Source organism: Thermobia domestica, chromosome 7 (genome assembly GCF_964235325.1).
Source record: "Thermobia domestica chromosome 7, izTheDome1.hap1.1, whole genome shotgun sequence".
Lineage (NCBI taxonomy): Eukaryota > Metazoa > Arthropoda > Insecta > Zygentoma > Lepismatidae > Thermobia > Thermobia domestica.
Window position 1 is genome coordinate 175,137,881 of NC_137460.1, and position 24,824 is coordinate 175,162,704.

The 24,824-nt window shown below is 35.8% G+C and overlaps 1 protein-coding gene across 3 annotated transcripts in view; it reads right to left on the bottom strand.

Annotated features, from left to right (window-relative positions):
* The window catches only part of Ctr1A (Copper transporter 1A), a 277,241-nt gene that overhangs the window by 145,873 nt on the left and 106,544 nt on the right, over window positions 1-24,824 (bottom strand). For all 3 annotated transcript variants that reach the window (XM_081765601.1, XM_081765599.1, XM_081765600.1), the window contains exon 3: window positions 10,172-10,305. In XM_081765601.1, coding sequence (XP_081621727.1) covers window positions 10,172-10,305 — 134 coding nt within the window. The remainder of the gene's footprint in view (window positions 1-10,171; window positions 10,306-24,824) is intronic.

The following is a 24,824-nucleotide window of genomic DNA, read 5'->3' on the forward strand; positions in this document are numbered from 1 at the left end:
GGGCTATGAACTTTCCAGCAGCCCTTCGTACAGTTACTTGGTGGTATCCTAAGCCAACAGTGTGCAATTATATACCGGACAGACAGCCAAACAAAAAACACAACCCTATTAATGCAACTATTAATTCATTCGTTCCTGTTTTCTTTTCAAATCCAAACTGGTCATCTGCTAGTACTTTATCTTGGATCCAATCTTCTATAGATTACTTTTGTCAAGATTTTTAAAGCATGCGTAAGCAAGCTTATCGTTCTATGATTCTCTATTTATCACCATCTTCTGTTTTTGGAATTGCCATTATCTTGTTGGTCTGGAAGTCTATAGGCACCCACCCTTCTTCGTAAATGTTGTTAATCAACTTACGCAATCTGTTCTGAACTTCGTGCCATGCACTTCGTAAGATTTCTGCTGGTATCTTATCTACATCTGCAGCTTTCCTATGTTTTAGGTCTTGTAATGTCTGTCGTCCTTGGATCTGAGTACGAAGCCTCTTCTTGCCTCTTGTACTTCCTCCATGTTTTCTAATTCTTCTAATTCCTTGTTGCTTCCATAGAGCCCTTCTAAATATTTCTTCCATGTTTTCATTTTATCTCCAGCTTGAGTCATGGATCTTCCATCTTTATCTTTTAGTGCATTCGTCTTTGGTTTCCGTAGTTTGAAATTCATCTTATATATTATAGGCCTGTATCAATATTAATTACTTTTGCAAAGGTTTAGATCCACTCTCAATATACGTATTGCAAATCATAAAAAAAAACTATCGATTCAAGAATAATTAGCATTAAGAATCTTGTTCCGTCGAAGATAGTCTAACAGTCACAAACGCAAGTGTTGTTAGCGGTTTTGTACCAAACACACTCCATCAGGCTTTCTCAATCTATTTCATAGTATGAACCCTCTTTTATCACGAACTCTTGCCAGAAACATGCAAAACGAATTTCCGCCTTCTAATAAGCTTTTTAATTATAGTTTATCGCTTACGGTTATAATATATGATATGTATGTGTAAGTACGATATATGAATAGGAGTAACAGTTTGACAAGTACGGAAATAAAAATATGTCTATCGAACTAAGAAATTCAAAATCTATACAAGGTGTGTTGCAAAATGATACCACCAGTGCACTAAGATACGAAAAGTGTATGTAAAAGGAGGACAGTGAACTAAATTAGATAGTTAGTGTAACACTGACAATAAATCACAGGAAATCACTTAAGTAGACATATATTGTGTGTGTATGGCATAGTGTGTAGAAATAGAAGAAATAATGGGTATACAGAGAAATGTACTGTTGCAAAATGATACGACCACTGCACAGTGGAGTAGAATTGAAAATTCCTGGCCAAAAATAAAAAACTTGGAAATTCAAGGACACATGTACTTTCACTGTTACGTGAAAAGTAAGTAGTCAGTGCATTATATACTGGAATAATTTGGCATTATAAAAAGTGCTTCTATTTTTTTCATAGGTTTTAAGTTCGGCCACTTTTAGAACCTATTTTACTTAATTTTGATCACAAACTTTTAATTTCAAATCGTCCAAAGTAATATAATTGTGCAAAATGAGTCCAGTCCGTAGAAAGTACATCACAGTATGAAGTTTGCTACAACATACATTGTTTTCATCTTGGTGCATATTGCATGTGGAACTATGACCTCAAAGAAATAGTTAAATTTCGCTCAATACAAATGACATTCGGTGGATTATAAAAAAGCACCACAGTTCCACGGCGGTAATTACTCTGGAAGACACAGCAGGGCGTGTTGAATATGACATATAAAGATAAAATGCCGACACACACCGGTTTGCAAGTTATGACATAACATCTTGAAAGTCGCTTTGTTTTGTGGCCGGCTGCCTCGCTGCGGGTCAGCACCTTTTTCCATTTACATTGCAACAATTGTCTGTCAAACAATTATAATCGGAAACCACAAGCCTACAGAATGTATTTTATGCAGTTTTTCCTCTTGAAAGCCATCCGACAATAAGAAACAAATATAAAGGGAAGCGGACAAGGTGTACAGAACCGCCTGATTACATGATATAATATGCACTGAATTTGATATTGTTTTAAAATTGGTTATGTTAAAGTACAGCACTCAAACGTCACCATATCATCGGGGTAAGAACTACAAATAGTACACAAATTAGTAATAACTATGGTGGACGGGAAGATTTACATCGCTGTGACAGAAACAACATTCACTTTGAAGTGTTACGTGTGTTCAGCGATATACAGTTCTCTTAACGATATTGACACTTATGTGAAGCGGGCTGTGGATCAGAGGACGTTTGAATTTGAACTATCTATTCTCCACAAACGTATCAGGTTCATGGAGTTTGTTTTAAACCTGTCCTACAAGCTGGAGGTGAAGAAGTAGAAAACTACGAAATCTGACCAGGCCAAAATAAACAAAAAAAAAAAAAAAAAAAAAAAAATGACAATTCAGAAGTGCTTCCGGGAAGAACTGGGCTTGTGGATGGACACATCAAAAGCTGCCAATATCTGTCAGGAAATATGAATGACGGAAATACAGCACGTCGCTTTTGCCGGGATCCAGCAAGAACAGCGCGGATAACATAAGTAGATAAGAGGCTCATCACACGGTTTGGGACTATTTTGCAAGCTTTTTCTAAGGGTATGAAATCGACCACAATTTGTTCCACACATACGCAGTCGAAACAGCTAAATTATATGTTTCTCTATACCCCTGGAATCACATGTCCATCACTGTACATAAAATTCTGATCCACGACCCTTCTATCATATCAGCTGCTCTGCTCCCAATCGGCCAGCTATCTGAGGCGGCTCAGGAGTCGCGACATAAAGACATCAGGTCGTTTCGTGAAAGTGTCTGGAGTGGCCATCATGGAAGATTTGTTTCTGAGGCTGCTTCTCACATCAGATCCTATCATCTCATCCATGCGGAAACTGCCCAGGAGGAGCGCCTCTAGTATGATGTCACAGGAGGTGTTGGAACTGCTCACTGCGCCTAAGCAGCTGGAGGCTCGCGCTATCAACACCAGTAGTGACAGCGTGGTCGATGTGTAATGCACCACAAGCACACCCTTCCACAAGTCAAGTGCTCCATGGTACGTAGATCCTTTGCTTTGAACATACTCATCTCAATTATCAATATTTTTTTGTACAGAACAATTTTTCGTTTGATGATTTCACGAATTTGGAAAAGTGAAATTTTTAATTCCTTGCTATAATATCTTCATGTAATATACGTATTGTAAAAATATTATAATTTTCAAATATATATAAATTTATACAATACTTATTGGGCAACAGTGTAAAGTATGAATTAAATTTTCATATTTGAAAATTGGGAGTTATGCCCTCCCCCGCCCCAGCTCGATACGCCACTGGTGTGTTTGTTTTATGCAAACTTTCTACAATACTGTATTACTATTCTTTTATGAGAGGAAAACAATTCTTTATAATATAACCAGTGTATTTGCATATTTTCCCATGTAAACGATTTTTGGCTAGAATTTTCAAGTTGTACCCCACTGTGCATTGCAGTTAATACCCTATGTATGAACCATTGTTCACTGCTAGTTGAAACATGCCGTCAAATATGGTATTCACTAGGTTCTGTAACATGGAAATACTACATACATCCCATGCAGCAATAACATCATCTTTCAAAGACTCGATACTATGGATTGTCGACCTCCAGCATACACTTGCCGACTCAATACACCCCAAACGTTTTCCATTGGATTTAGGTCCGGGGAGATTGCAGACCAATCCATTACGCGCACGTATTTGCAGTCAAACCATTCTCTTGTGGAACTGGCCATATGTATAGGGGCATTATCCTGTTGAAAGACCCACAAAGGTCCACCAATCACACTAGCGAAGGAAAGCAGATTATCTTCGAGCACAGTTTGATAATCAGTGCCCTTCATACGGCAAGAAAGAAAAGCAAGATTGGTTTCATCGTAAGTACCAAACCCACCCCAGATCATTATAGACTTGCCACCTTCCTACCGTTTGAAAAAGATCTGTTCTTCTTTCCTCAAATCATGCCAATAATATGCCCACCTATCTGGTCCGTCTAAATTAAATTTCTTTTCATCACTGAAGATTACCCGCTTCCATTCTTCTTTCCAGTGCACTTTCTCTTTCGCCCATCACTTGTCTTGCGCTTGTGATCGACGGTGAATCGAATTTGAACTTTCTTTTTCTTGTATTGCAACACATTGCACTGCTGCACAGCGCGACGCAAGGTTGATTTGTGGACGCCTATGGCAGGATGACCGGACAGCTTGCCTTAACTTGTATTGCCACCATTAAGTTTACGCACTACATTTCTTATTTGTCTCGATGTCAGTTTCCGTGGTCTTACGGCCGACTTCTTTACACTATACTTTGTTCTGAGTTTCAAACAATTATTCACCACATACGCAGTACGCCCAATTTTCCTACCTATAGCTCTGGAAAACATTTCTTCAGTATTATAAGCGGTAATTTCGCCCTTTTCATACTTAGAAAGAGCGTTCCTTCGACCCATTGTCCTACTCCTCCGTCACACACACTACGAGCGCGTTCCAAACACGATATTGTGTCTTCTTCAATCACACGAAATATAGTTTTCTGCTTGGAAACACTTTGAGCGCCAGCAACCTTTACCAATCTACAGTAACGTCCTCTATCACATAGTGATCGTATCATTTTGCAACAGCTGATATCCACCTTTTGGTTTGTTTCAGGGTGGATTGATTTAAATCAGTCTGATTAAATCACGATTTAAATCAAGATTTAAATCACTTGATTTTTTAAAATAAAAATCGTTGATTTAAATCGAATTCCGAAATAAATTAATTTAAAGTGAAAATAAGTAAAATCCCGTTTCTGTTCTGTTATTTCGATTATGGTAGTTAATAATCATAATACAATGAGACTCAAATGTACAGTATAGTATGAAAACAAGTGTCATGCAGAGGATGATTACGGAAAATCCCGTTTTGAACAGGTAACGGAGCAATCCTGTTTTCTTTTTTTCGTAACATTGGGTTTAGATTTTAAAATCGTTAACTATTCCAACGGGGAAATCACCATCCCCCCGTTTAAGACGAAAATTCTTTTTTGTGCGTGTCTGTTTGTTTGTTCCCAGATAATAGGGCGTATTTAGAGGGGTCCTATCCCCTCTCCAAATTGTTTTTTGTTAATTTTATAATTTTAGGCGAAATTTATGTATTTCAGGCCGCAAGCTAGTTCTGAGTTTTTAAAAATAGGCCCTTGAGAAATATCAGTAACTTTTGTGAAAAAAAGTGTCATTTTGATAAACGTTGCTGTACTTTTTCCTTACTGCTTAACCTTTTAAATTATATCACCTATTTTTAGGTGATAGGGTAGAATCTTCATTATTTGATTAAAAAAGTACCAATAAGACTTTTTACTTCGTTTTCTTCAAGACTGGAGGCATTTTAGAACAAGTTACATATGCCTTCACGCCTTTCTGCGTTGAGGCATAGTGTGTGATGACGTCATAAATTTAGAAAGAGATATTTGTTATGCGTATTACTATTATTTTTGGGCGGGTTACATTTTGCATTCAGAAGACAGAAATTTTGCACACTCTTTCAGTGGACTTCTTAATAATTTTTAGATCTCTGCGTGGAAACAGCGGCGTCCGGTGAGGCAAAAATGTTTTAAAAAGGATATTTTTAACAAAAAATAGCTGTTTTCATGACTTTCCCGCCTCAGATGGAGACATATGAATGGTACAGTTTGAACGGCTGTTCTATTCTGAAGAAAATAATGTATGTACTATGCTCCTAGGATAAATAGGGATGTCTTAGGAAACTGTTACCTGAGATCCTGTTTTATAACGGGAATCTAAGGTACAGAGGTTGTTCAGTCTACGTTTGGCCGATTTCGTTCCTTCTCCCTCCCGGGCAGAATGGACTCACCCGACTTGGCTCGTGGCGTCCTGCAGTGTTGTGCAGTGACTTCCTGCGAACGGAGTTGTTTTTCCGCGCGGACGATAATAACGGACAAAACAGGACCATTGTTGTGAGTGTTGTGTTAAATTTGTTTCCCAGTGTGCGGGTTTCCGCTCTGTGACCAAAATGCCACCAAAACTAAGCCGGTTTTGGGAAGGCTATGTTGCGGCTCTTTATGACGCCTACTTTAGTGTTTCTCTCATTAGAAAACCGTGCAAGAAGAATCGTTGTAACATCAGTTTAAGTGGAATAAAAATGTTATTAAAAAGTACAAGGGCAACGAAGCTCCACTATTGGATCACCAACGAAGTTGCCTAGGAAGCGGGAATGCACCAAGGCCACCTCCACCATGCAGAGGAAACTTCGCAAAATGGCAATGCAAGAAAATCCGCCAACACAAAGGTGTATGGCTAATCGTCTTGATGTGTCTTTGGGGACTGTGAGCCGGAGCTGGAAAAGTCATGAAAGCTCGCGGCTATGTTCTCACGGATGCCCACCAAAAGGAACGAAAGTGTAACGCCCAGAAGCTGTACGAACGGCATCTGGCAAAATAAAGGTGGATGTACGTTGTAACGCTAGATGAAGCGTGGATTTACCTTTCCGACTGCGGCAAACCGAGAGCCATCATGTACCGACAGAAAAGCGCCAAGAACTTCAGAAGGTGGGTCCGTGTCTGTAAAGACTCTTTCCCAAAAGGCTTCATGGTCGTTACTGGCTACTGTTACCGAGGTAAACTGAAGATTCATACGGTGGCGAAGAACTGCAAAATAAATTCGCAGTATTTTAAGGAGCAGATCATGCGGCCGATCTACAAGTATGAGATACCAACAATGTACGGAAATGACGCTAATCTGGTGCGCATTCACATGGACAAGGCCTCATCACATACCTCACGATCGTCCCTCGCATTCTACAGGGAGATGGAGGAGGCAAGTGGTATACAGGTGATACCTTTCAATGAGGTACCTGTTAAAACTTCAGATGCAAGTCTAATGGACTATTGTGGATTTGGATTGCTAAAGCGGGCTTTGGGAAAGCGGCGTGTGACAACTGTGGAAGGACTTTGGAAAGCTGTGCAAAGGGAAGGGAACAAGATTCCCCTCCCAGTTCTTCAGAGAAGCCTATTACAGTGGAAATTACGCTGTCGGACTATTGTTAGGAACGAAGGTAAACACATCGAGCAAATACGGACCTGGCGCCATGGATTCTTCTAAATTTTTAGGTAAGTCGAAATTGGCCAAATGTAGACTGAACAACCTCTGTATTCGGGGAATATTATTTTTCGCGGGCTTACTTTTTCACCTAAGATTGAAATTTTGCAAATTTACTCAGTGCACCTCTCAGTATTTTTCAGATTTTCAGATCTCTGCCTTAAAAGAGGGGGAGGGGTCTACAGAGGTATTTTTTTAAAAAAAATATATATTTTAACAGAAAATTCCTTTTTTTATGATTTACCCGCCCCAGATACATGATAAGGACATTTGAAGGATACCGTTTGAAAATTTGTTTTATTCTGAAGAGAATAATGTACAAATCATGATCCTAGGATAAATAGGTATGTCTGAGGAAATTTTTATATTACATCCGGGTCATCTGGGGCATTGTGGGATGTTCTTAGCTAATTGTTAAATAGTTTCCTGTTCCTTACTACTCAAGATAGCTTGAAATTTTGTACACGCATTTAGTACACCCCTTAGTATTTCCCAGTTGATTTTGAGATCTGTGCGTTAACATAGGGGAATCCAGAGGGGATCAAAATTTAAAAATAAATAAATAAATGTCGATTACTCAAAATTTCCCGCTTCAGGGACGTGATAGGGAAATGTGAATGTTACCGTTTCAAAAGCTGTTCTATTCTAAAAAGAGTGATGTATGTACCATAATCCTAGGATAAATAGAAATTATGCTGTAGCTGCTCGACTGAAAGTCTATAATTTACCTTTAAAAAGAGCCATAATTTAAAAGGGATAAGAAACATTATTTGGGATTGATATAGGTTAACGATTGGGGCTAATTCAAAATTCAACTCCAATACTTTCACTTAAATGGCATAATTAGCATTTAATACTAATTCCTAATGCTTTTTCTTCAGTTCGCGACTTGTATTATACGAGGAGAAAGATTTGATTTAAATCAAAAAAGTCAACAAAAATATCTTTTAAAAAAAATCATGATTTTTTTCCACCCTGGTTTGTTTCTTTCCTGGCTGCTAGTTATCAGAACAAACACCTGATAACACCTGTTGTTCTCCATGTCTTTTCTACTGCATACTAAAAGCTATTACTCTACGTTCTGTTTCGTTGTCATTTTCTCTTGGGCCTTGAGTTATGTTGATAACCTCTGGTATCAATTTGCAACGCACCTTATATATAAAATGAAAGTAACTATGTTTGTGATTTAACAACTCTTGAACCACCCCACTGATCTAGATCAAATATTTTACATATATGAGGTTTGGGCCTGGGATAGGTTTTGTCATTTCACTTTAACGGTGCAACTTAGGGGAGGTGGAGCGGGGACATATATAAAAATAATCGAAAATGAAAAATATCAGAGTCGAATCCATAATTTTGGGGTCGCTGACATGAACTGTGACACTTCAGATGCCGTTTAAATTCAAATTTAGCCCCGCACATTGGGAGAAGGGATATATATATATATATATATATATATATATGATCAAAAATTACTGATATCAGTATCGAATCGGTGTTGCTGAGACGAACAGTGACACTTCCGATGCCGTTTAAATCCAAATTCAGTCCCATTAGTATTCATAAGGAGGAGATGTTGACATGTAAAAATAATTGAAAATAACCTATATTAGCGTAGAATTAATAGTTTTAGGTGTCCCTAGGTTGATTGGTGACAGTTTTCGTGCCCTATATGTCCATAATGAAAGAAATTTTCCCCTTGAGAACATCAGACATTCTGTTAGTAACCTTTAAAAACATATCTTTCTGCTATTAGATTACAGTTACATTTATCTTTTTTTACCTTTCTTCGCGACACCTAGGGATAGAAACTCCGCACTAGATCAAGGACATCCATCCATACTATTTGCACAGAATCTACTACAGTATTTGATAAGAGTAAATCATACGGTATTAACATAGAAACTTTGTCAATCTAATTTATATGTCTAATTTATATGCACAGTTAATAAGTCTTTCTGAGCCGGATCTAAGGGATCGAAGACAGGACTATGTATGTATATAAAGGATACAAATCAGCCGAAAGCTTTCAAGTAACTGGTGTTTCAGAAGGGTTAAATATGGGAGTTCTACTATTTGCAATATTTACGCCCAATAATTATTATATACTCATGATCTTAACTTTTGAAATGTGCCAAATCAATGTATGCCTGATTCAGCAAGATGTGAATGCAGTATACAAGTAACGCCAATGTAGAAACCAGAAGCCAGTGTAATTTCAATATACTGTATGTACAATGAAAAGAATTGATCTACCTCTTTTAAATACTATTATTGACTTAATTGTAATTCACGATACAAGAACTCACATATCAAATGCACATTGAAAGCATACTATATGAACGAAACAGAAATGCTATTCATTATAAGAATTACTGAAGAATCTGGTAAACCAACCACTCTTCGAGAACTGTATCAAAGATATGTTCACTCCAAACTTAAACATATGACTCTTGTATGGTAGAGAGTCACAAAAACTGATTCACTAAAAACAGAAAATATTCAGTCCGAACTTCTGAAGTATCTTTATTACAAGGAAACAAACGCCCTTTCTAGAAATGGAAACTGTTATTCATTAAATAGAAGTTTAGAAACTGTAATCCTTAAGCAAAGAAAGACATTACATAGCATGATAATCTTGTATATACTTAATAATAAACTAGATTATAACGAACTGCTTCCGAGCTATAAAATAGTTACGTCGAATTGAAAAGCACACAGAGAAATGTACAATTTCTTTATTATAGAGAAGCACGGATGAATGTGCTAAGTAAGTTAACACCATACAAATCAGAGCAATCTACAATAAACTCAAAGAAGGACACGTAATATAATATTTATGCTGATTGCCTTACAAGGTTTAAAACTGAATTAGTACAATTAATGAACCTTGAAAGATGAATACTATAATTAATATGTTGTGTTCTGTTTCAGTATATATCATTATTTTAAATTCTCTAGGTAATTGAATTCAAGAACAAGTTGAAATTACTGTACCTGTAATACTTTAAGCCCTCGTACAATGCAGCCATAATAAAAATACCAATCATGGAACCTATCAATGTCCCCACTGATGATACTTTCCATGTTTCAAACAGTACTGTTTCATGATATCCAAAATGGAAAACCATCTAAAAAGAAAACAATCTAAGTAATATTTGGAATATGTGTTATTCATTTCCCTATTCTATGGAACATACAATAAAAGGTAAACATGTGTTGAATCACAATAAGAACATTAGATTTTCTACATACTTAAACTGATGATGAACTAAAAATTTATACAAAGTAACTTCAAAATTTCTAAACTAAACTTCTTTGATATAAGAAATATATAACATATCCATGCAGTCTTTCCCTAATTAAAGACAAGAAACTCCTGAGATTTTAAGGGTACAGAAGTGACCCTTGTCATCAATTATTTTGAAAAACTCAGTTTCTTTTCTTTAGAGCAGAAATATTATGTCGTCACCAAAACTGGAATTGTGTTTAAAAAAATAAATAAATAAAAATAGAAATGTGTTCACATCTGGAAAAGAAAAAGCAGGATGTGCGTATACTTCTAACAAGGACAACCCTAGAGAAAAAGCAACGGGAGCGGGCGCCCCTTCCCCACTGAACCCTGATAAGTTTGTAGCCAGGATTATTTCGTTGGAGGCATATCTTCTTATTGGGGCCATACTATTAATTATTTTCATGATGTATGTATGTATGAAGGAAATTATTTACGCAAAAACATATATATTATCATTCTACAGATTGCCTAAGATGGTAAATGGTTTAGGATGTTCTTAAAGATATATATATATATATATATATATATATCTTTTTTTGTTCTTTCTTTCTTGCTGAATCCATAATATCGTCAAGAAACTGAGAGTTAGCATTACATATCCCACGAAGTGAACTTTCATTTCTATGCCAAATGCATAACTTAATTCGTACAAGTGTTAATTTTCTAACTCATATTGTAACCAAATACTACCCAAATCAAGTTTATTCTTCTATTTCTTAGAAGTTGCAAACCGAATATACTTTTCTTACTCCATAAGCCTTCTACAATTATAATCGCCGAGAGCGTCTTCGAAATTAGTCGACAAAGGGTTTCATATCTATTGTGCTCAAGTGTTGTTTTCCGAATGGCAGTAAAACAAGGTTAAATTTTCTATCGTGAAGCATTGATTCTCTTTGTACAGTATCCTTCTAATGCATGCAAATGTGTTCTCACATGCAGCTGTTGAAGCACCAATTGTTACAGCTCCTGCAAATAATTCATACACTAGGGAAAAGCACTTTTATACCGTTTTAAAATGTTACTGTTGCTCTTGTTGCTCGATAAAATATTTACTTTAACGAAACTTTTGATTTGAAAGCTTGTTTGTTGCAGCATAGCAGATTCAATAGTGGCAATACTTCGGAACTGTCCGAAAATGTTTTTCATTGTGGCAACAAACAATCGAGAGACTTCAAATACTGTTCATTATTTCCTGTAAATCTCTTTTTCATAAATTTCTAATATTGTACGGTAGAATGCCTCATTAAAAATTTGCTTTAGGTGAATTGTTTCAGAATGAGTCATATATTTCTTCAACAACAAAATCCTTTAAAAGACGGGTGAATCTTCCGAATTTCTTTAGCGGAGGGAATTCAGGATTTAATTAATATTTTAACGCATACCTTCGTAATTTGTCTTTTGGCTGTAGTAACCGTGTTGTAAAATTCAGACTGTCTTTTCTGCTCCAAAACTGACAGACAAGACCTTACAACTTGATCACCTTTTCCGAAATGCATTTCTCTGTCTTGTAATGCACAGTTAGCTGACTGAAATGTTGATAGAACGAAACAAAAACACCTTCCATAGCTTCAATAGATAACTCAGCGTCTCCATGGCTTAATGAAAAAAAAAAAAAAAACTCCAGAACAGATATTATATCATCAAAGTTCCTTTGAATAGTTTCATTGTTTCCAAGTTTTCAGTCCAACAACCTCATAATATTCTGGAATTTGTACATCTGTAACATTGTTTTCTAAACTATCTCTATAGCAACTTGGCTAATTCAAAATATTCTTACTCATTAGAGATCGCTAAACAAGTATGAATTATTACAATATGAAATTGATGATTATAACAATGAATATAAGGGACTTTTGGAAAAGTTCTTTTCGTAATAGTTTTTGAACACCTTTCTTACATCCTGCCATCACACTAGCACCGTAACAACACTAATGAATTATTTCTTCTTTTCAAAATCTTCCTTTGGAAAGAACATCAAGTTTTCTTCTTCTTTTTTTTTCTAGTATGCCTTTAGATAATAAATCTCACAATTCAGAAATACCCAAAAAATGTTCATGTATCTTTACTTCTTTCACAAATCTACAACCCCTGACAAATTTTCCATATCAGAGGAGTATCGTCTTGCATATGCTTTCAAGTAAAATAAACTGTGGTTCACTTTATCATAATCTGTTGTTATTTTGTCCAGTACCATCTCTCCCAACATCTCTATTATTTCATTCTGAACTTTAAGTGACGTGTATTAAGCGTTCTGAGGAATATATATAACCACAGATTTCAGTTTCGAAACTGTTTCCATTGTGTACTTTAACAGTGCCATAAAAAGGTCCAGCAGATACGGATTTAATTCTTGCGGATATCTGAGTCAACATCCTCAGTCCCCACAATATGGTAGTTCATTTATTGCAAGAGATTGCACTACCTTAGCCACACACTTAACATGGTACCTGTTTCTTTTTCTCTGTTCCGCATCTAGACTTATCTTTTCTCCGGTGCAGTTTTAATTAAGTTCTTAGACTGATCCTAAAATCTTCCTACAAGGATAGTAGAATGCTTAGCTCCTTAAGAGGGAGAAGGAGTGCGCCACAGCGGTCGGAATATTGGTGTTCAATTTAACATGGGATCTCAAGCATTTTTTTAGGAAAATCATGGTTTCATTTCGTTCTTTCGCAAAAATGTCTCAATAGCTCACTTAATATGATGCATCTCATTTTAAAGGTGCAATTTGAACTCTGTGTGCGATATTTTCTTCTTACAAATACAGATAATTAGAATCCAAATTCCCATAAGAAAATGATCAAAATTAGAGGAAAAATTCTTCTGTTTTTTTACAGTAAGGAAAAGAGCTAAAAACTTCCGACTTTTTTGAGAATGGAGTACTGTCTTTGTATTTGTGCGCTACTGTGCTATTTTTTCGCTGTTTCCAAATACATCTATTACACAATCGATGAGAAATTATATCCTTCATCATTGAATCATCAGAAATCAGATTTTTTCGTGTTCACGTACTTGGCCGTCTAAATGCTAGATGGCAGTATAGTCATTCCTCATCCCACTTTCCTTCTCAGCGCGAGTCAGTCCTTTTGAAAACCTACTTTTAACTTCTTAACAGGGGGGGGAGGAAGGAAATCATTGTGAAGAACGGGAACTTCAATCACGAGGAATGGCAAAATTTATGACCTCTTTGGTTGATGGTTTCTGTTTCAGCAGTACAGTGTATTTGTAGATAGTTTCTATGAGAAGAAGTAATTTGTGTTTGTAGCGATAAAGTCAACCTTTCGTCAAAGATTTGTGAAGGAGAAGTCTTCGTTTACCTATTCCAAGAAAGAAATGAAAACTTCCTGCAGGACTGAGAATATACATGCAAGAGAAAAGATAAGATACATTATTATAATCTTGAGGGTAGATTACTCCCCGAAATAATCTTTGTTTTCCTGTCAAAAAAATCAAGAATAATATACACTTCTTCCATCAGCTTCCATCGTACAACATACTAGACACACACATATTATATACATACATACATACATACATATTATATATATATACAGTGGCGGATCCAGGATATGATCAAGGGAGGAGCTAAACCATAGTTTGCCTCTTTATCCAGAGTGAACAGATTGATTGAAGCCCATTTTATCCAGTGTATACCTGAACGTCAAGGGGGGGAACTATAGACTCTACAGCCATCCTTGGATCCGCGCCTGTATATGTATACTATTTACAGTGCCGGATTTACGTATAAGCTAAACAAGCTATAGCTTAGGGCCCCGCTCTCTTGGGGATCCCAAAAGCTAAAGAAAAACTGGATACACATTTCTAAAATATAAGAAAATTAAAAAATAAAATAAAATTTATATACGTAGCAACAGTGCTTCCTGCTGTGTAGCCTACGCTCATGTAATTAATGGGGCTCCTTCTGCTAGTTTGCTTCCTATTACTTCCTAGTTTCTTCATTTCTGTATGTAGGGTGCCTACGTTCATCTGGACACATAAAGGGCCCAATTACCTTCAACAGCTTAAGGCCCCACTAAACCTAAATTCAACTCTAACTATCTATTTATGCACGGTTGCTCCCTCTCCTTTCGAAGCAGCGTTTCTTTGATATTGCTTCCAATTCCGGAAGTTTTTACCAAGGGGGAAGAGTCCTTACTCATTCCAGGCATTCAAACTACGGACTGGACTACTTGCTTCCAACATTTTGTCCCCCATGTATCCCGGTCTGAATCAATTGTCTAAAGCCGATAAAACATTCAAATTCAAATGTAGATGTTGCTCATCAGTGTCGACACCTAAATATTTCTCAATCAACGGTAGGGGTTTTTGGTACTCTCAATCTGTCTCCCTCTTATTAGCGGAGAAACACTCTATATTCGTAATTCTGTAGTAATTCTTAAAAAGAAAGTGTTGTTTAATATATGTAGTAACTAGACTTCGGATCGATATGCACTAAAAAACGGCAAAATATGCATGCAAATATGCGCTAAAAATCACGAAAATATGCACTGAAGATATGCAAATATGCACTAAAAATTGTAAATATGCACCAATCAAAAGCTAAAGTTAAACGAGGAATTTTATTATCTTTAGAGAAAAAAGTTGTATTACTTGAACTACATATATTTGGTGTATAACTATGATGCATTCATGCTACAATCCGCAACTGTGTAGTTTTTCCGGTGTTTTCTTGCAAAACCTGCATTTGTCGGTTAAAATATAACTGTACATCGAAAAGTTCCTCCTGTGTCACGGGTCGTTAAGGGACAGTATTTCAAATAAAAACAAGGTTACTTGCCGATAAATCTGGAATTCGTGCGACGTTGTTCCCAGGAACACTTTATTTACATTAAACAAGAATTTTACGCCTAGATTTTTTCCATCTATTGAATGTGAGTTTCGAAGAAATGCTTGTCCGATTGGTCTTGGTGGCGTCTGCTTCGTTATTGAATCAAACATCTCAAATGGATTGCAAAGTCCTAGTTATCGCTCATCTAATTTCGTTATGATCTTTGAAATTGAACTGAAATGAGTATTGATAAACGCAAGGTCGCTTTTAGTGTTTTCACCTCCGCAAGCGTCCAAGGCTTCTTGAATACATTTCGTTTCTTCGAGTTAAAAACAGCTCACAGTCAGTATGTGAAATTAAAATACATCCCCTTATATATATATATATATATAAATCAATGCGCCAAGTATCTGTGAATAAAAATAAATATACTCAGAGAAATAAACATTTTCGGCTTAAAAGCAGATAATAAACCTGCCTAGCAAAATTGAACAGGACTCGCAAAAAATTCCGTTAAATGTTCTAGAGTTAACGGAGATAGATCTATGCTTAAAAAATAATCAAGGCACATACATACAATGGACATAGTGAGATAAAATGTTGTACATAGGCCTACCGTATTCAATTACAGCATTTATTTATGGTACGAATTAATACACATAAAACTTAACAGCGAAAAAAAAAACCTACATGCGGTTTCAAAGGAGAAGACAAAAAGTAGATGCTATGGCCTTTTCAGCGCTCCTCTCTCTACTATTGGCTCCCTTTTGATCTATTGTGTATAGTACGCTAATTGTTCCATGTCTCTAGAACAGCTAGAGAACGAGTTAGTGGTATTTAAATATAACTATGTAAATTGCACTTCGTTCAAAAGCTAGGCCTTACATGGCAGTGGACTAAAGGTTAAATGTGTAGGGTAACAAGTAAACGAAGACGATTACAGACAACGTAGTTCTTATACCTAACCACTCACAGAATGTCTAAAATTTTTCTACAAGCTGCATTCCGGAACTTGAAAATTTCCGTTAAAAAGTACATTTTAACATTCATTGTTCGCAACACAGGTTCCGTCTAATCAAGAGAATTTAACATTTGTTTAGCTACAAATTCATTTGACTGTAAAATATTTCCGTTTAATAAGGGGTCAGTTGAAGGCAGTTGTTACTGTATTAAAAGCCTGCATTCAAAAACCTTATGTTCTTGTTTAAAAGAAAATAAATTCACTTGAATTTACTTTTTGTATCCAATTATATGTAAATCCTACAATATTGTATTCTAGCGTAACATTGTCCGTTTCAAACAGCAATAATTTACACTGTATAATATTGATACTTTAAATGGAAAAAAGTGATCTGAGCGAGACACGGAGCATGAATGGGAAGAAGGTAAAGTTATCGAAGACATAACAGAAGACTTACAAGTAACACTTCTGAAGTGTAACACTCCGATTTTGATAAAATTAGGCAGGTAGATACTGAAATAAACGAATACGTATTTTTTTTATTTTCAGCGGAAAAACTGTTTTAGGGGGCAAAAGCCCCCACTCAAAATTTTGAAACTTGAGGCACAAAAGGCAAGGAGAAGTGCACCGAATTGAATGACATTGTGCTTAGATATTGTAGACTTAAAATGATATAATTGGGTTTCGTATTTTCCTGGGAAAAAGTGAGGCACGGACCTTCGGTTTACTTCTTCTTGCCTTTCGGGTGTCAACTTTCAAAATTTTGGGTGGGGGCTTTTGCCCCCTAAAACCGTTTTTCCGCAGAAAATAAAGAACACGTATTCGATTATTTTATGTGTAGTATCTACCTACCAAATTTTATCAAAATCGGAGTGTTACACTTCGGAAGTGTTACTTGTTAGTAGGAAAGTTACCTTTCGAGAAACCGAGGTACGTATCAAAGCAACACAAGCTTATACTTAAATACTCTCATAAACTCCTTAAAGAAAAACTTAAGAATTTATCTCCTTATCTCAGAAAGTAACTGTTGTGACAAGTTTTAGATTTTATAAAGCAAATATTTTAATCAATTTAGAGCTAATTGTAAAAAAAAGGATGTTCATTTCTTCCCGAAATACATTTTTCAACGGTTTCTTTGGAATGAACTCTGTTGAATATGAAAAAAAAACACCCACATACGTCGGGGTTGTTTCATAGTTGTAGAAACTCCTTACCAGACTTGAAACTGCTGTGAAAATATAAGAAGGCCAAAGAAATAGAATGCTGCTGAAGTTTGCGCTTTTGGTGTCGTACAAAACAGAAATGTCCTCTTGTGAAAACGATCTTACTTACTTTGAAAATATTATTTGCTTAGCATACACTTTGTATAATATATTTTCTTCTTGAATTGTTAACGTCTCTCAACTTCAATCCATTGTTTCAAAAGATAACTTCTAGAAGATTTTTCTGGTCCATTTAGTTGTAGTGCGATATCTTTGTCCAATTTTTGTCCATTTTTGTCCACATAAGAGAAAAAAATTGTAATATTCAAATTAACAAAAGAGGGCCATTTCAAAGTTTCGGCCACTTCGATCACCTAGTGTGACACCTTCAAATTCGAATTTTAACTAGCTCAAAATTGTGAACAATTTATGTCCATTTTTGTCCACCCAAGAAAAAAATGTGTTCCATTATAATGAACGAGGGGGGGCATTCAAAATTTGTCCACTTCGATCACCTGTAATGGTATATCTTCAAATTCAAATTTTACAAGCTTAAAATTTTGTTCGATTTTTGTACATTCATGTACCATAAACAAAACCTTTTGTACCATTAAAATAAACGAGGGAGGGTCATTTCAAAAATTGGCCACTTCGATTACCTGTTGAGCGACATCTTCAAATTCGAATTTTAATTAGCTCAGAAGTTTGTCCAATTTTCGTATATTTTTGTACCATCAAAAATTTTGTTCCATTCAAGTTAAGAAAGGAGGGTCATTTCAAAATTTTGGCCACTTCGATCACCGGCAGTGTGACTTCTTTAAATTTGAATTCTAACTATCTTTGAATTTTCCCTATTTTTTGTAGATTTTTGTATCACCAACATGGTTGAAATTCAAATTTGAAAATGTGTCACTATAAATGATCCAAGTAGCCACATTTTTAAATGACGGTCCCTGGTTTATTTCAGTGGTATAGAATTTATTCTTCGTGGTACAAAAATGTTCAAAAATTAGACAACTCTGAGCTAATTAAAATTTGAATTTAAATATCTCGCACTACAAGTGGTCGAAGTGGCCGAAAGTTTTAAATGGCCCTCCCTCCTTTATTAGAATGGTACAATTTTTTTTCTTGGGGTGGACAAAAATTGACAAAAATTGGACAATATTCTGAGCTAGTTAAAATTCGAGGATGTCGCACTACAGGAGACCGATGTCGCCGAAATTTTGAAATGGTCCTTTCTCGTTTAATTGAATGGTACATTTTTTTCTTGGGTGGACAAAAATGGGACAAAATTCTGAGGTAGTTAAAATTCAAAATTGAAGATGTCGCACTACAGCTAAATGGAAATATTTTTCTTTCGGTATTCTTATATTGTCACAGGAGCACACAGTTTACGAGATGGGTGACGGGGAAATTTTATTGTAGGTGATTTGACACCGTTATTTATATCTTCTTCCAAAAAGGTGACAGTCATTCATCATTGCCGGAAGGATAAATCACTCACTCCTTTCTTATTCTCCTTTCACATGACCTTGGAAGATATTCTAAACCAACGTCAATGAACCATTTCAAGATCTTGAGTCTATCTATATTAGAAACATGAAATTTCATTTATGAGGAAAGTTGTTGGACGTTAAAAATTTCCAATTTGGTTGTTTCTTTAAATATGCATTTATATGCATTAACGACATAAACATGCACTAACCTCCAAAATATGCACATATATGCACTATAAAACTCTGCTATTTTACTCCAAAACACCTGAAACGAATTTCTGTTTAAAGAGCATATCAATATCACATCAGGAAAAAAACATGCAAATATGCAAGAATCCGAAGTCTAGTAGTAACGCATAGGAAACTAAATTTTAATATACCCTAGGAGTATAGAAACGCACCATACGGTACCTTATTAAAAGAAGCACCCTATGCCAAGGATGCAAACATTAACAATAATAAAAAAAGATAATAATAAATATGTTAGACATTCTTTCATTAATCAAGTCGCACTTAAAAGTAAAAAACAATTTTGTTTATGCATGGCAAAAAAAAAAAAAAAAAAAAACCCTCTAATATAGGCTTACAGTTACTTTATAAATTCTTAAAATGGCCGCTCCATTCTTTTTATTTAGCCTTGCATAAACAAAATTATTTTTAACTTTTTAGTGGGAATTGATTAACAAAAGAATATCTTTAAAAGGTGTTTTATCATTTTTTTTATTCGTTGGACACATTTTCCAAATTCTAAAGTGATATGCAACCAGGGAAACCAGGGCAGGTTAAAGGCTAGTATTTATTTTAGAATAAAGAAGTTGAAAATAAAAACATATTAAAATTTGCTTTAAAAAAATAGATATATTGCAAAGTATGAAAGTAACAATGGAATATTGTATTGTCACCCGACTTACGTAGGTGCGTGAAGTTGGCAGGACCACTAACAGCTCAAATTCTGAAACTCGGTGCAGAATTTGAGTAGAATTTGAGCTCTCAGAGAAACCAACTCCCAGAATTTGAGCTTTCAATTTAAAGGCTCTAACTCCATGTGAAAGGTAGTCCTGCCAACTTCACGCTGCAGGACCACCGAAAGCTCAAACTCTCAAACTCCGTCCAGATATTCAGTAGAATTTGAGCTTTCAAAAAAACCAACTCCCGGAATTTGAGCTTTCAATTTAAATGGTCTAAGTCCACTTAAATTGTGCAATTTTGAACACATCGTACTAGGACACCAACAGCTCAAATTCTGAAACTTCGTGCAGATATTGACTAGAATTTGAGCTCTGAGAAAAACCAACTCCCAGTATTTGAGCTTTCAATTTAAAGGCTCTAACTCCATGTGAAAGGTGGTCCTGCCAACTCCACGCTGCAGGACCACCGAAAGCTCAAATCCTCAAACTCCGTCCAGATTAGAGATGCAAAAAAGCCGGCTTTTTTGAATCGATGGTTTTTTTCACATAAAAAGCCGGCTTTTTTGGGAAAAAAACGAGAATTTTGGAAATTTTGGCTTTTTTCATTTTCATGATTTTTCTATCTAAATAGCTTTCTTATAGTATATTCTATACTTAGATAAGAATTCCATGACCTAAATGCCATATTTCGCTCTAAAATTCACCATCAAGATGGATGGAGCACATGTTTTACGAATTAAAGCTAACATGAAGAATGTAGTATTTGAGGGCAATTTTAGAGGCTATTTAACTTTATTTTAACTATTGAGTTATCGATATTTTTTCTTCTCGATATCATTTCAGTTTGTCGTCTGTTTCATTTCTATGAGCTTAGTACTTTAGCTTCTAACGCAGAAGTTAAACTTACGTTTTTCTATATATCCGTCAAAGCGTACGTTTTTCAATATATCCGTCTAACCGTACTTCCACATTTCTGTTATACTGTAGCTGTGCAACGATTTAGCAATAATTTTCCGGATACAACCTTGAATACTAATTTATACAAATAATCAGTAGCGGATTTAGAAACGTACTTTGGGACGGGTTTCTCTGATTGTTTCATTTTCTAAAATCTCCTAATTTTATTTGGGTGGAGCTTGAAGTTTATGAGTACAGGCATAACTAATACTGTAATTTGTTTCGTTTATATATTTAGCGATAATCTTCCGGATACAACCTTGAAGATCATTTTATACTGAGAATCAGTGGCGGATTTAGAAAAGTATTTTGGGAGGGTTTTTTTCTTACTAATGTTTAGTTTTTCTAAACATTCGTAATTTTTATTTGACGGCAGCTTAAATTGTATGAGTAAAGGCATAACTAATAAATATTTTGTTTGTTTTAGACATTCCGTAATTTTGGGGAACAGGCTTCAGTCCAAAAGACCGCCCCCCCTAACCCTCGCAAAACCGTCACTGCTGGTAATTAGTAATAATAAGGATTTAAAAACAATAAGAAATGAAGTCAGCCATCTGCATTAGTTTTATTTCCTTTTCACCTTTTAATCAAGATGTCCCATGTTCATTTCTCGGATGAACCACAACCCTTTTTTCATGCGTAAACAAAGTAGCGGTTCGGATGTCACTTTAAGCGAAAGTCTTCTCCTTGATAACCTCGGTATTACGTAAGGATGTTAAGCCTGGACATACGAAACGAAACTAAATTCTATATTTCTGCATGCGTGAATGCCTGTTGTTTTATAAAGAAGCCAAGGTTGCTTAAATATACTGATATAAATTGACAAAATTTATCGATTGCCTACGTAGCTTCCAACATTAGCTTGGATTGTATTTTCAATGATATGTACGCACTAAATTTGTAATTTTTGTGTTGTAGAGAAGCGAAACAAAATCTGGTTTATCAATTTAAAGCAGAATTTTCAAAAAAGCCCAAAATTTCCCAAGCAAAAAAGCGAAGCAGAAAAAACCGAGTTTTTTTTCCAAAAAAGCCGGTTTTTTTCCGAGCCCTTGCATCTCTAGTCCAGATATTCAGTAGAATTTGAGCTTTCAAAAAAACCAACTCCCGGAATTTGGGCTTTCAATTTAAAGGGTCAAAGTCCATGTGAAAGATGGTCCTGCCAACTTCACACTGCAGGACCACCGAAAGCTCAAATTCTCAAACTCCGTCCAGATATTCAGTAGAATTTGAGCTTTCAATTTAAAGGGTCTAAGTCTACTTAAAAGCTGCAATTTTGAACACATCGTAGCAGGACAACAACAGCTCAAATTCTGAAACTTCGTGCAAATATTCAGTAGAATTTGAGCTTTCAAAAAAAAACAACTCCCAGAATTTGAGCTTTCAATTTAAAGGCTCTAAGTCCATGTGAAAGGTGGTCCTGCCAACTTCATGCTGGAGGACCACCGAAAGCTTAGATTCTCACCACCTTTCAAATGAATTTAGAGCCCTTAAATTGAAAGCTCAAATTTTGGGAGTTTATTTTTCTGAGAGCTCAAATTCTACTCAAATTCTGCACCCTGCTTCAGAATTTGAGCTGTTAGTGGCGCAAGTTTTAAGTGGACTTAGACCTTTTAAATTGAAAGCTCAAACTCCAGGAGTTGGTTGTTTGAAAGCTTAAATTCTACTGAATATCTGGACGGAGTTTGAGAATTTGAGCTTTTGGTGGTCCTGCAGCGTGAAGTTGGCAGGACCACCTTTCACATGGACTTAGAGCCTTTAAATTGAAAGCTCAAATACTGGGAGTTGGTTTCTCTCAGAGCTCAAATTCTACTCAATATCTGCACAAAGTTTCAGAATTTGAGCTGTTGGTGTCCTGGTACGATGTGTTCAAAATTGCAGCTTTTAAGTGGACTTAGACCATTTAAATTGAAAGCTCAAATTCTGCACCGAGTTTCAGAATTTGAGCTGTTAGTGGTCCTACCAACTTCACGCACCTGACTTACGTCGCTCTGCAACAGTTCTTAGTTCTATGACGTCAGGAAATAAGTTTAATTCATACGAACACTTATTTAATGTTTGAAACAATTGAAACAAACACCTGTTACGTCCTTGTACACTCATGTCCAAAAAGATTGTCGCATATCTATAACTGTCTTCTTGTAAGAATATAATGTAATAATGATTTTGCTGGGTACTTTTAATACTAATACTATGTGTACAATCGGGAAATGTATATGTGGTAAATTTAATAGGAAAATAATTATAAATACGAAAATTAGAATGAATAAAACAAAATGTTTCTAAATGGAAACGAAAGTTTTATTTTCGTTTTATTGTTCTTATTTACTGCTCTTTTGACATGAAATTTGCCAAATACATGTCTTTGCCGATTGTACACATACTAATATTATAAAAAATACCTGGTGAATTCGTTATCAAATTATATTCCTACAACAACATATTTATAGACATGCGACAATAATTTTGGACATGAGTAGAGGTCTGCGCGGATACAAAATATCACATCCGCATCCGTACCGCATCCGCAGCATCTCTATCCGCATCCGCATCATCTCTATCCGCACCCGCATCCGCAGATAAAGAGGTAGCAAATGTATACAATTTACATATTCTATAATAGTCATGATTTCGAAAATATTTTTAAATACATTTTAAATAACTAGCTCTTGTAGTTTTCTGAATCAAACGAAACAATACATTATATCAGTTTCCTCGTGATCAAATACCAACTACGATAAATAAAATGCAATATAAACCGTGCAGATACCAATTAGAAATTAATGAACGATCTATGTACTTACCCAAGATCTTCAAATGCAGATATCGGACCAAATTAATGTCACGTAGGTAATATCCCCTCAATCGACTAATTTTAGAGCACGTCACTAAGTTTATAAACTTCATTATTACTCATAAAAAACGGGCATTTGTTCAAAACACAAAAGCGAAATAAAAATAATCGTTATTAAGAAATAAAAATTAATCACAGCACCGCACATATTTACATATCCCGAACTGACAGTAGCACCAGTAATTGCACTAAATTTAAAAAATACGTGTCGCAACTAACAACGCAATACAATGCATGCTTTCACGACCAAGCTCCTTCTTGGCTAAGCGGCTAGCGTAGGCGCTTTTGACGTGGGAGACCCGGGTTCAATTCCCGGCGGGAGCTCACGTGGTTCGGATTCCACGTTAATCAGTAGATCCACGTCTCATATAGCCTCGCTGCTGAACGGGACGTTGAACTCAAAATCAACTCAAGCTTTCACGACCACACTTTTAGTGAAACTAGAAGTGAAAATAATTTCGAATATAAGTAGGAAGTCTATGCCTTTAATTTCGGGAAATGGCAATAGAGGAAGTTTAGAATTGATTGCTTTTCTTTGCAGCCCCACTCATTGTTGGACACATTTAGGGTAAAAGGTACAACGCATTGGTTGTTCTTTCTTTCTTTACCAGAGGCCAAGAACATACACACATACACACAAGAAGAAAAATGAGAGAGAAACAATTGGTGTTATAAAACTCCAATCCTTCGGAATGTTCATTGAGGTCCGTGGCATCTCTCCGAAGAGAGAAATCTGTGGGGTCGCAAATGTGCATTCAGTATCTGCTGTACTTCAAAGGAAACAGTGAAGAAGAATTTTTTTCTTTCTTTTAGAGGAAGAGAGAAAGATGAGCGTATGATGTGATTTGTTTACTATTTCGGTGACCTACGCGCTTTCCCAGTTTATCACAAAAGGCAAAGATAATTCTGCTGACCAGTTTTCAGTTTATGGAAGGGGATGCGGTGTTTTAAATTAGGGTTTTTGACCTCTCAGGCTAGAAAAACTTTATTTGAAGGCATTTCTTCCTCTTCAAGGCGAATGGTCTGAAAATTTTCAGCTTTATCAAAGGGGCTTTGGCGGCATTTTTTTTATTATTATTATTATTTTTTACAGTAAATAGCGGTACTTGAGGAGTAGCGAAGGGGCCAGTCGTTTCTTTCTGTTTAGGTCAGAGATGTCATTCACCTACAAAACGGCTGCTAAAAATATTGAAA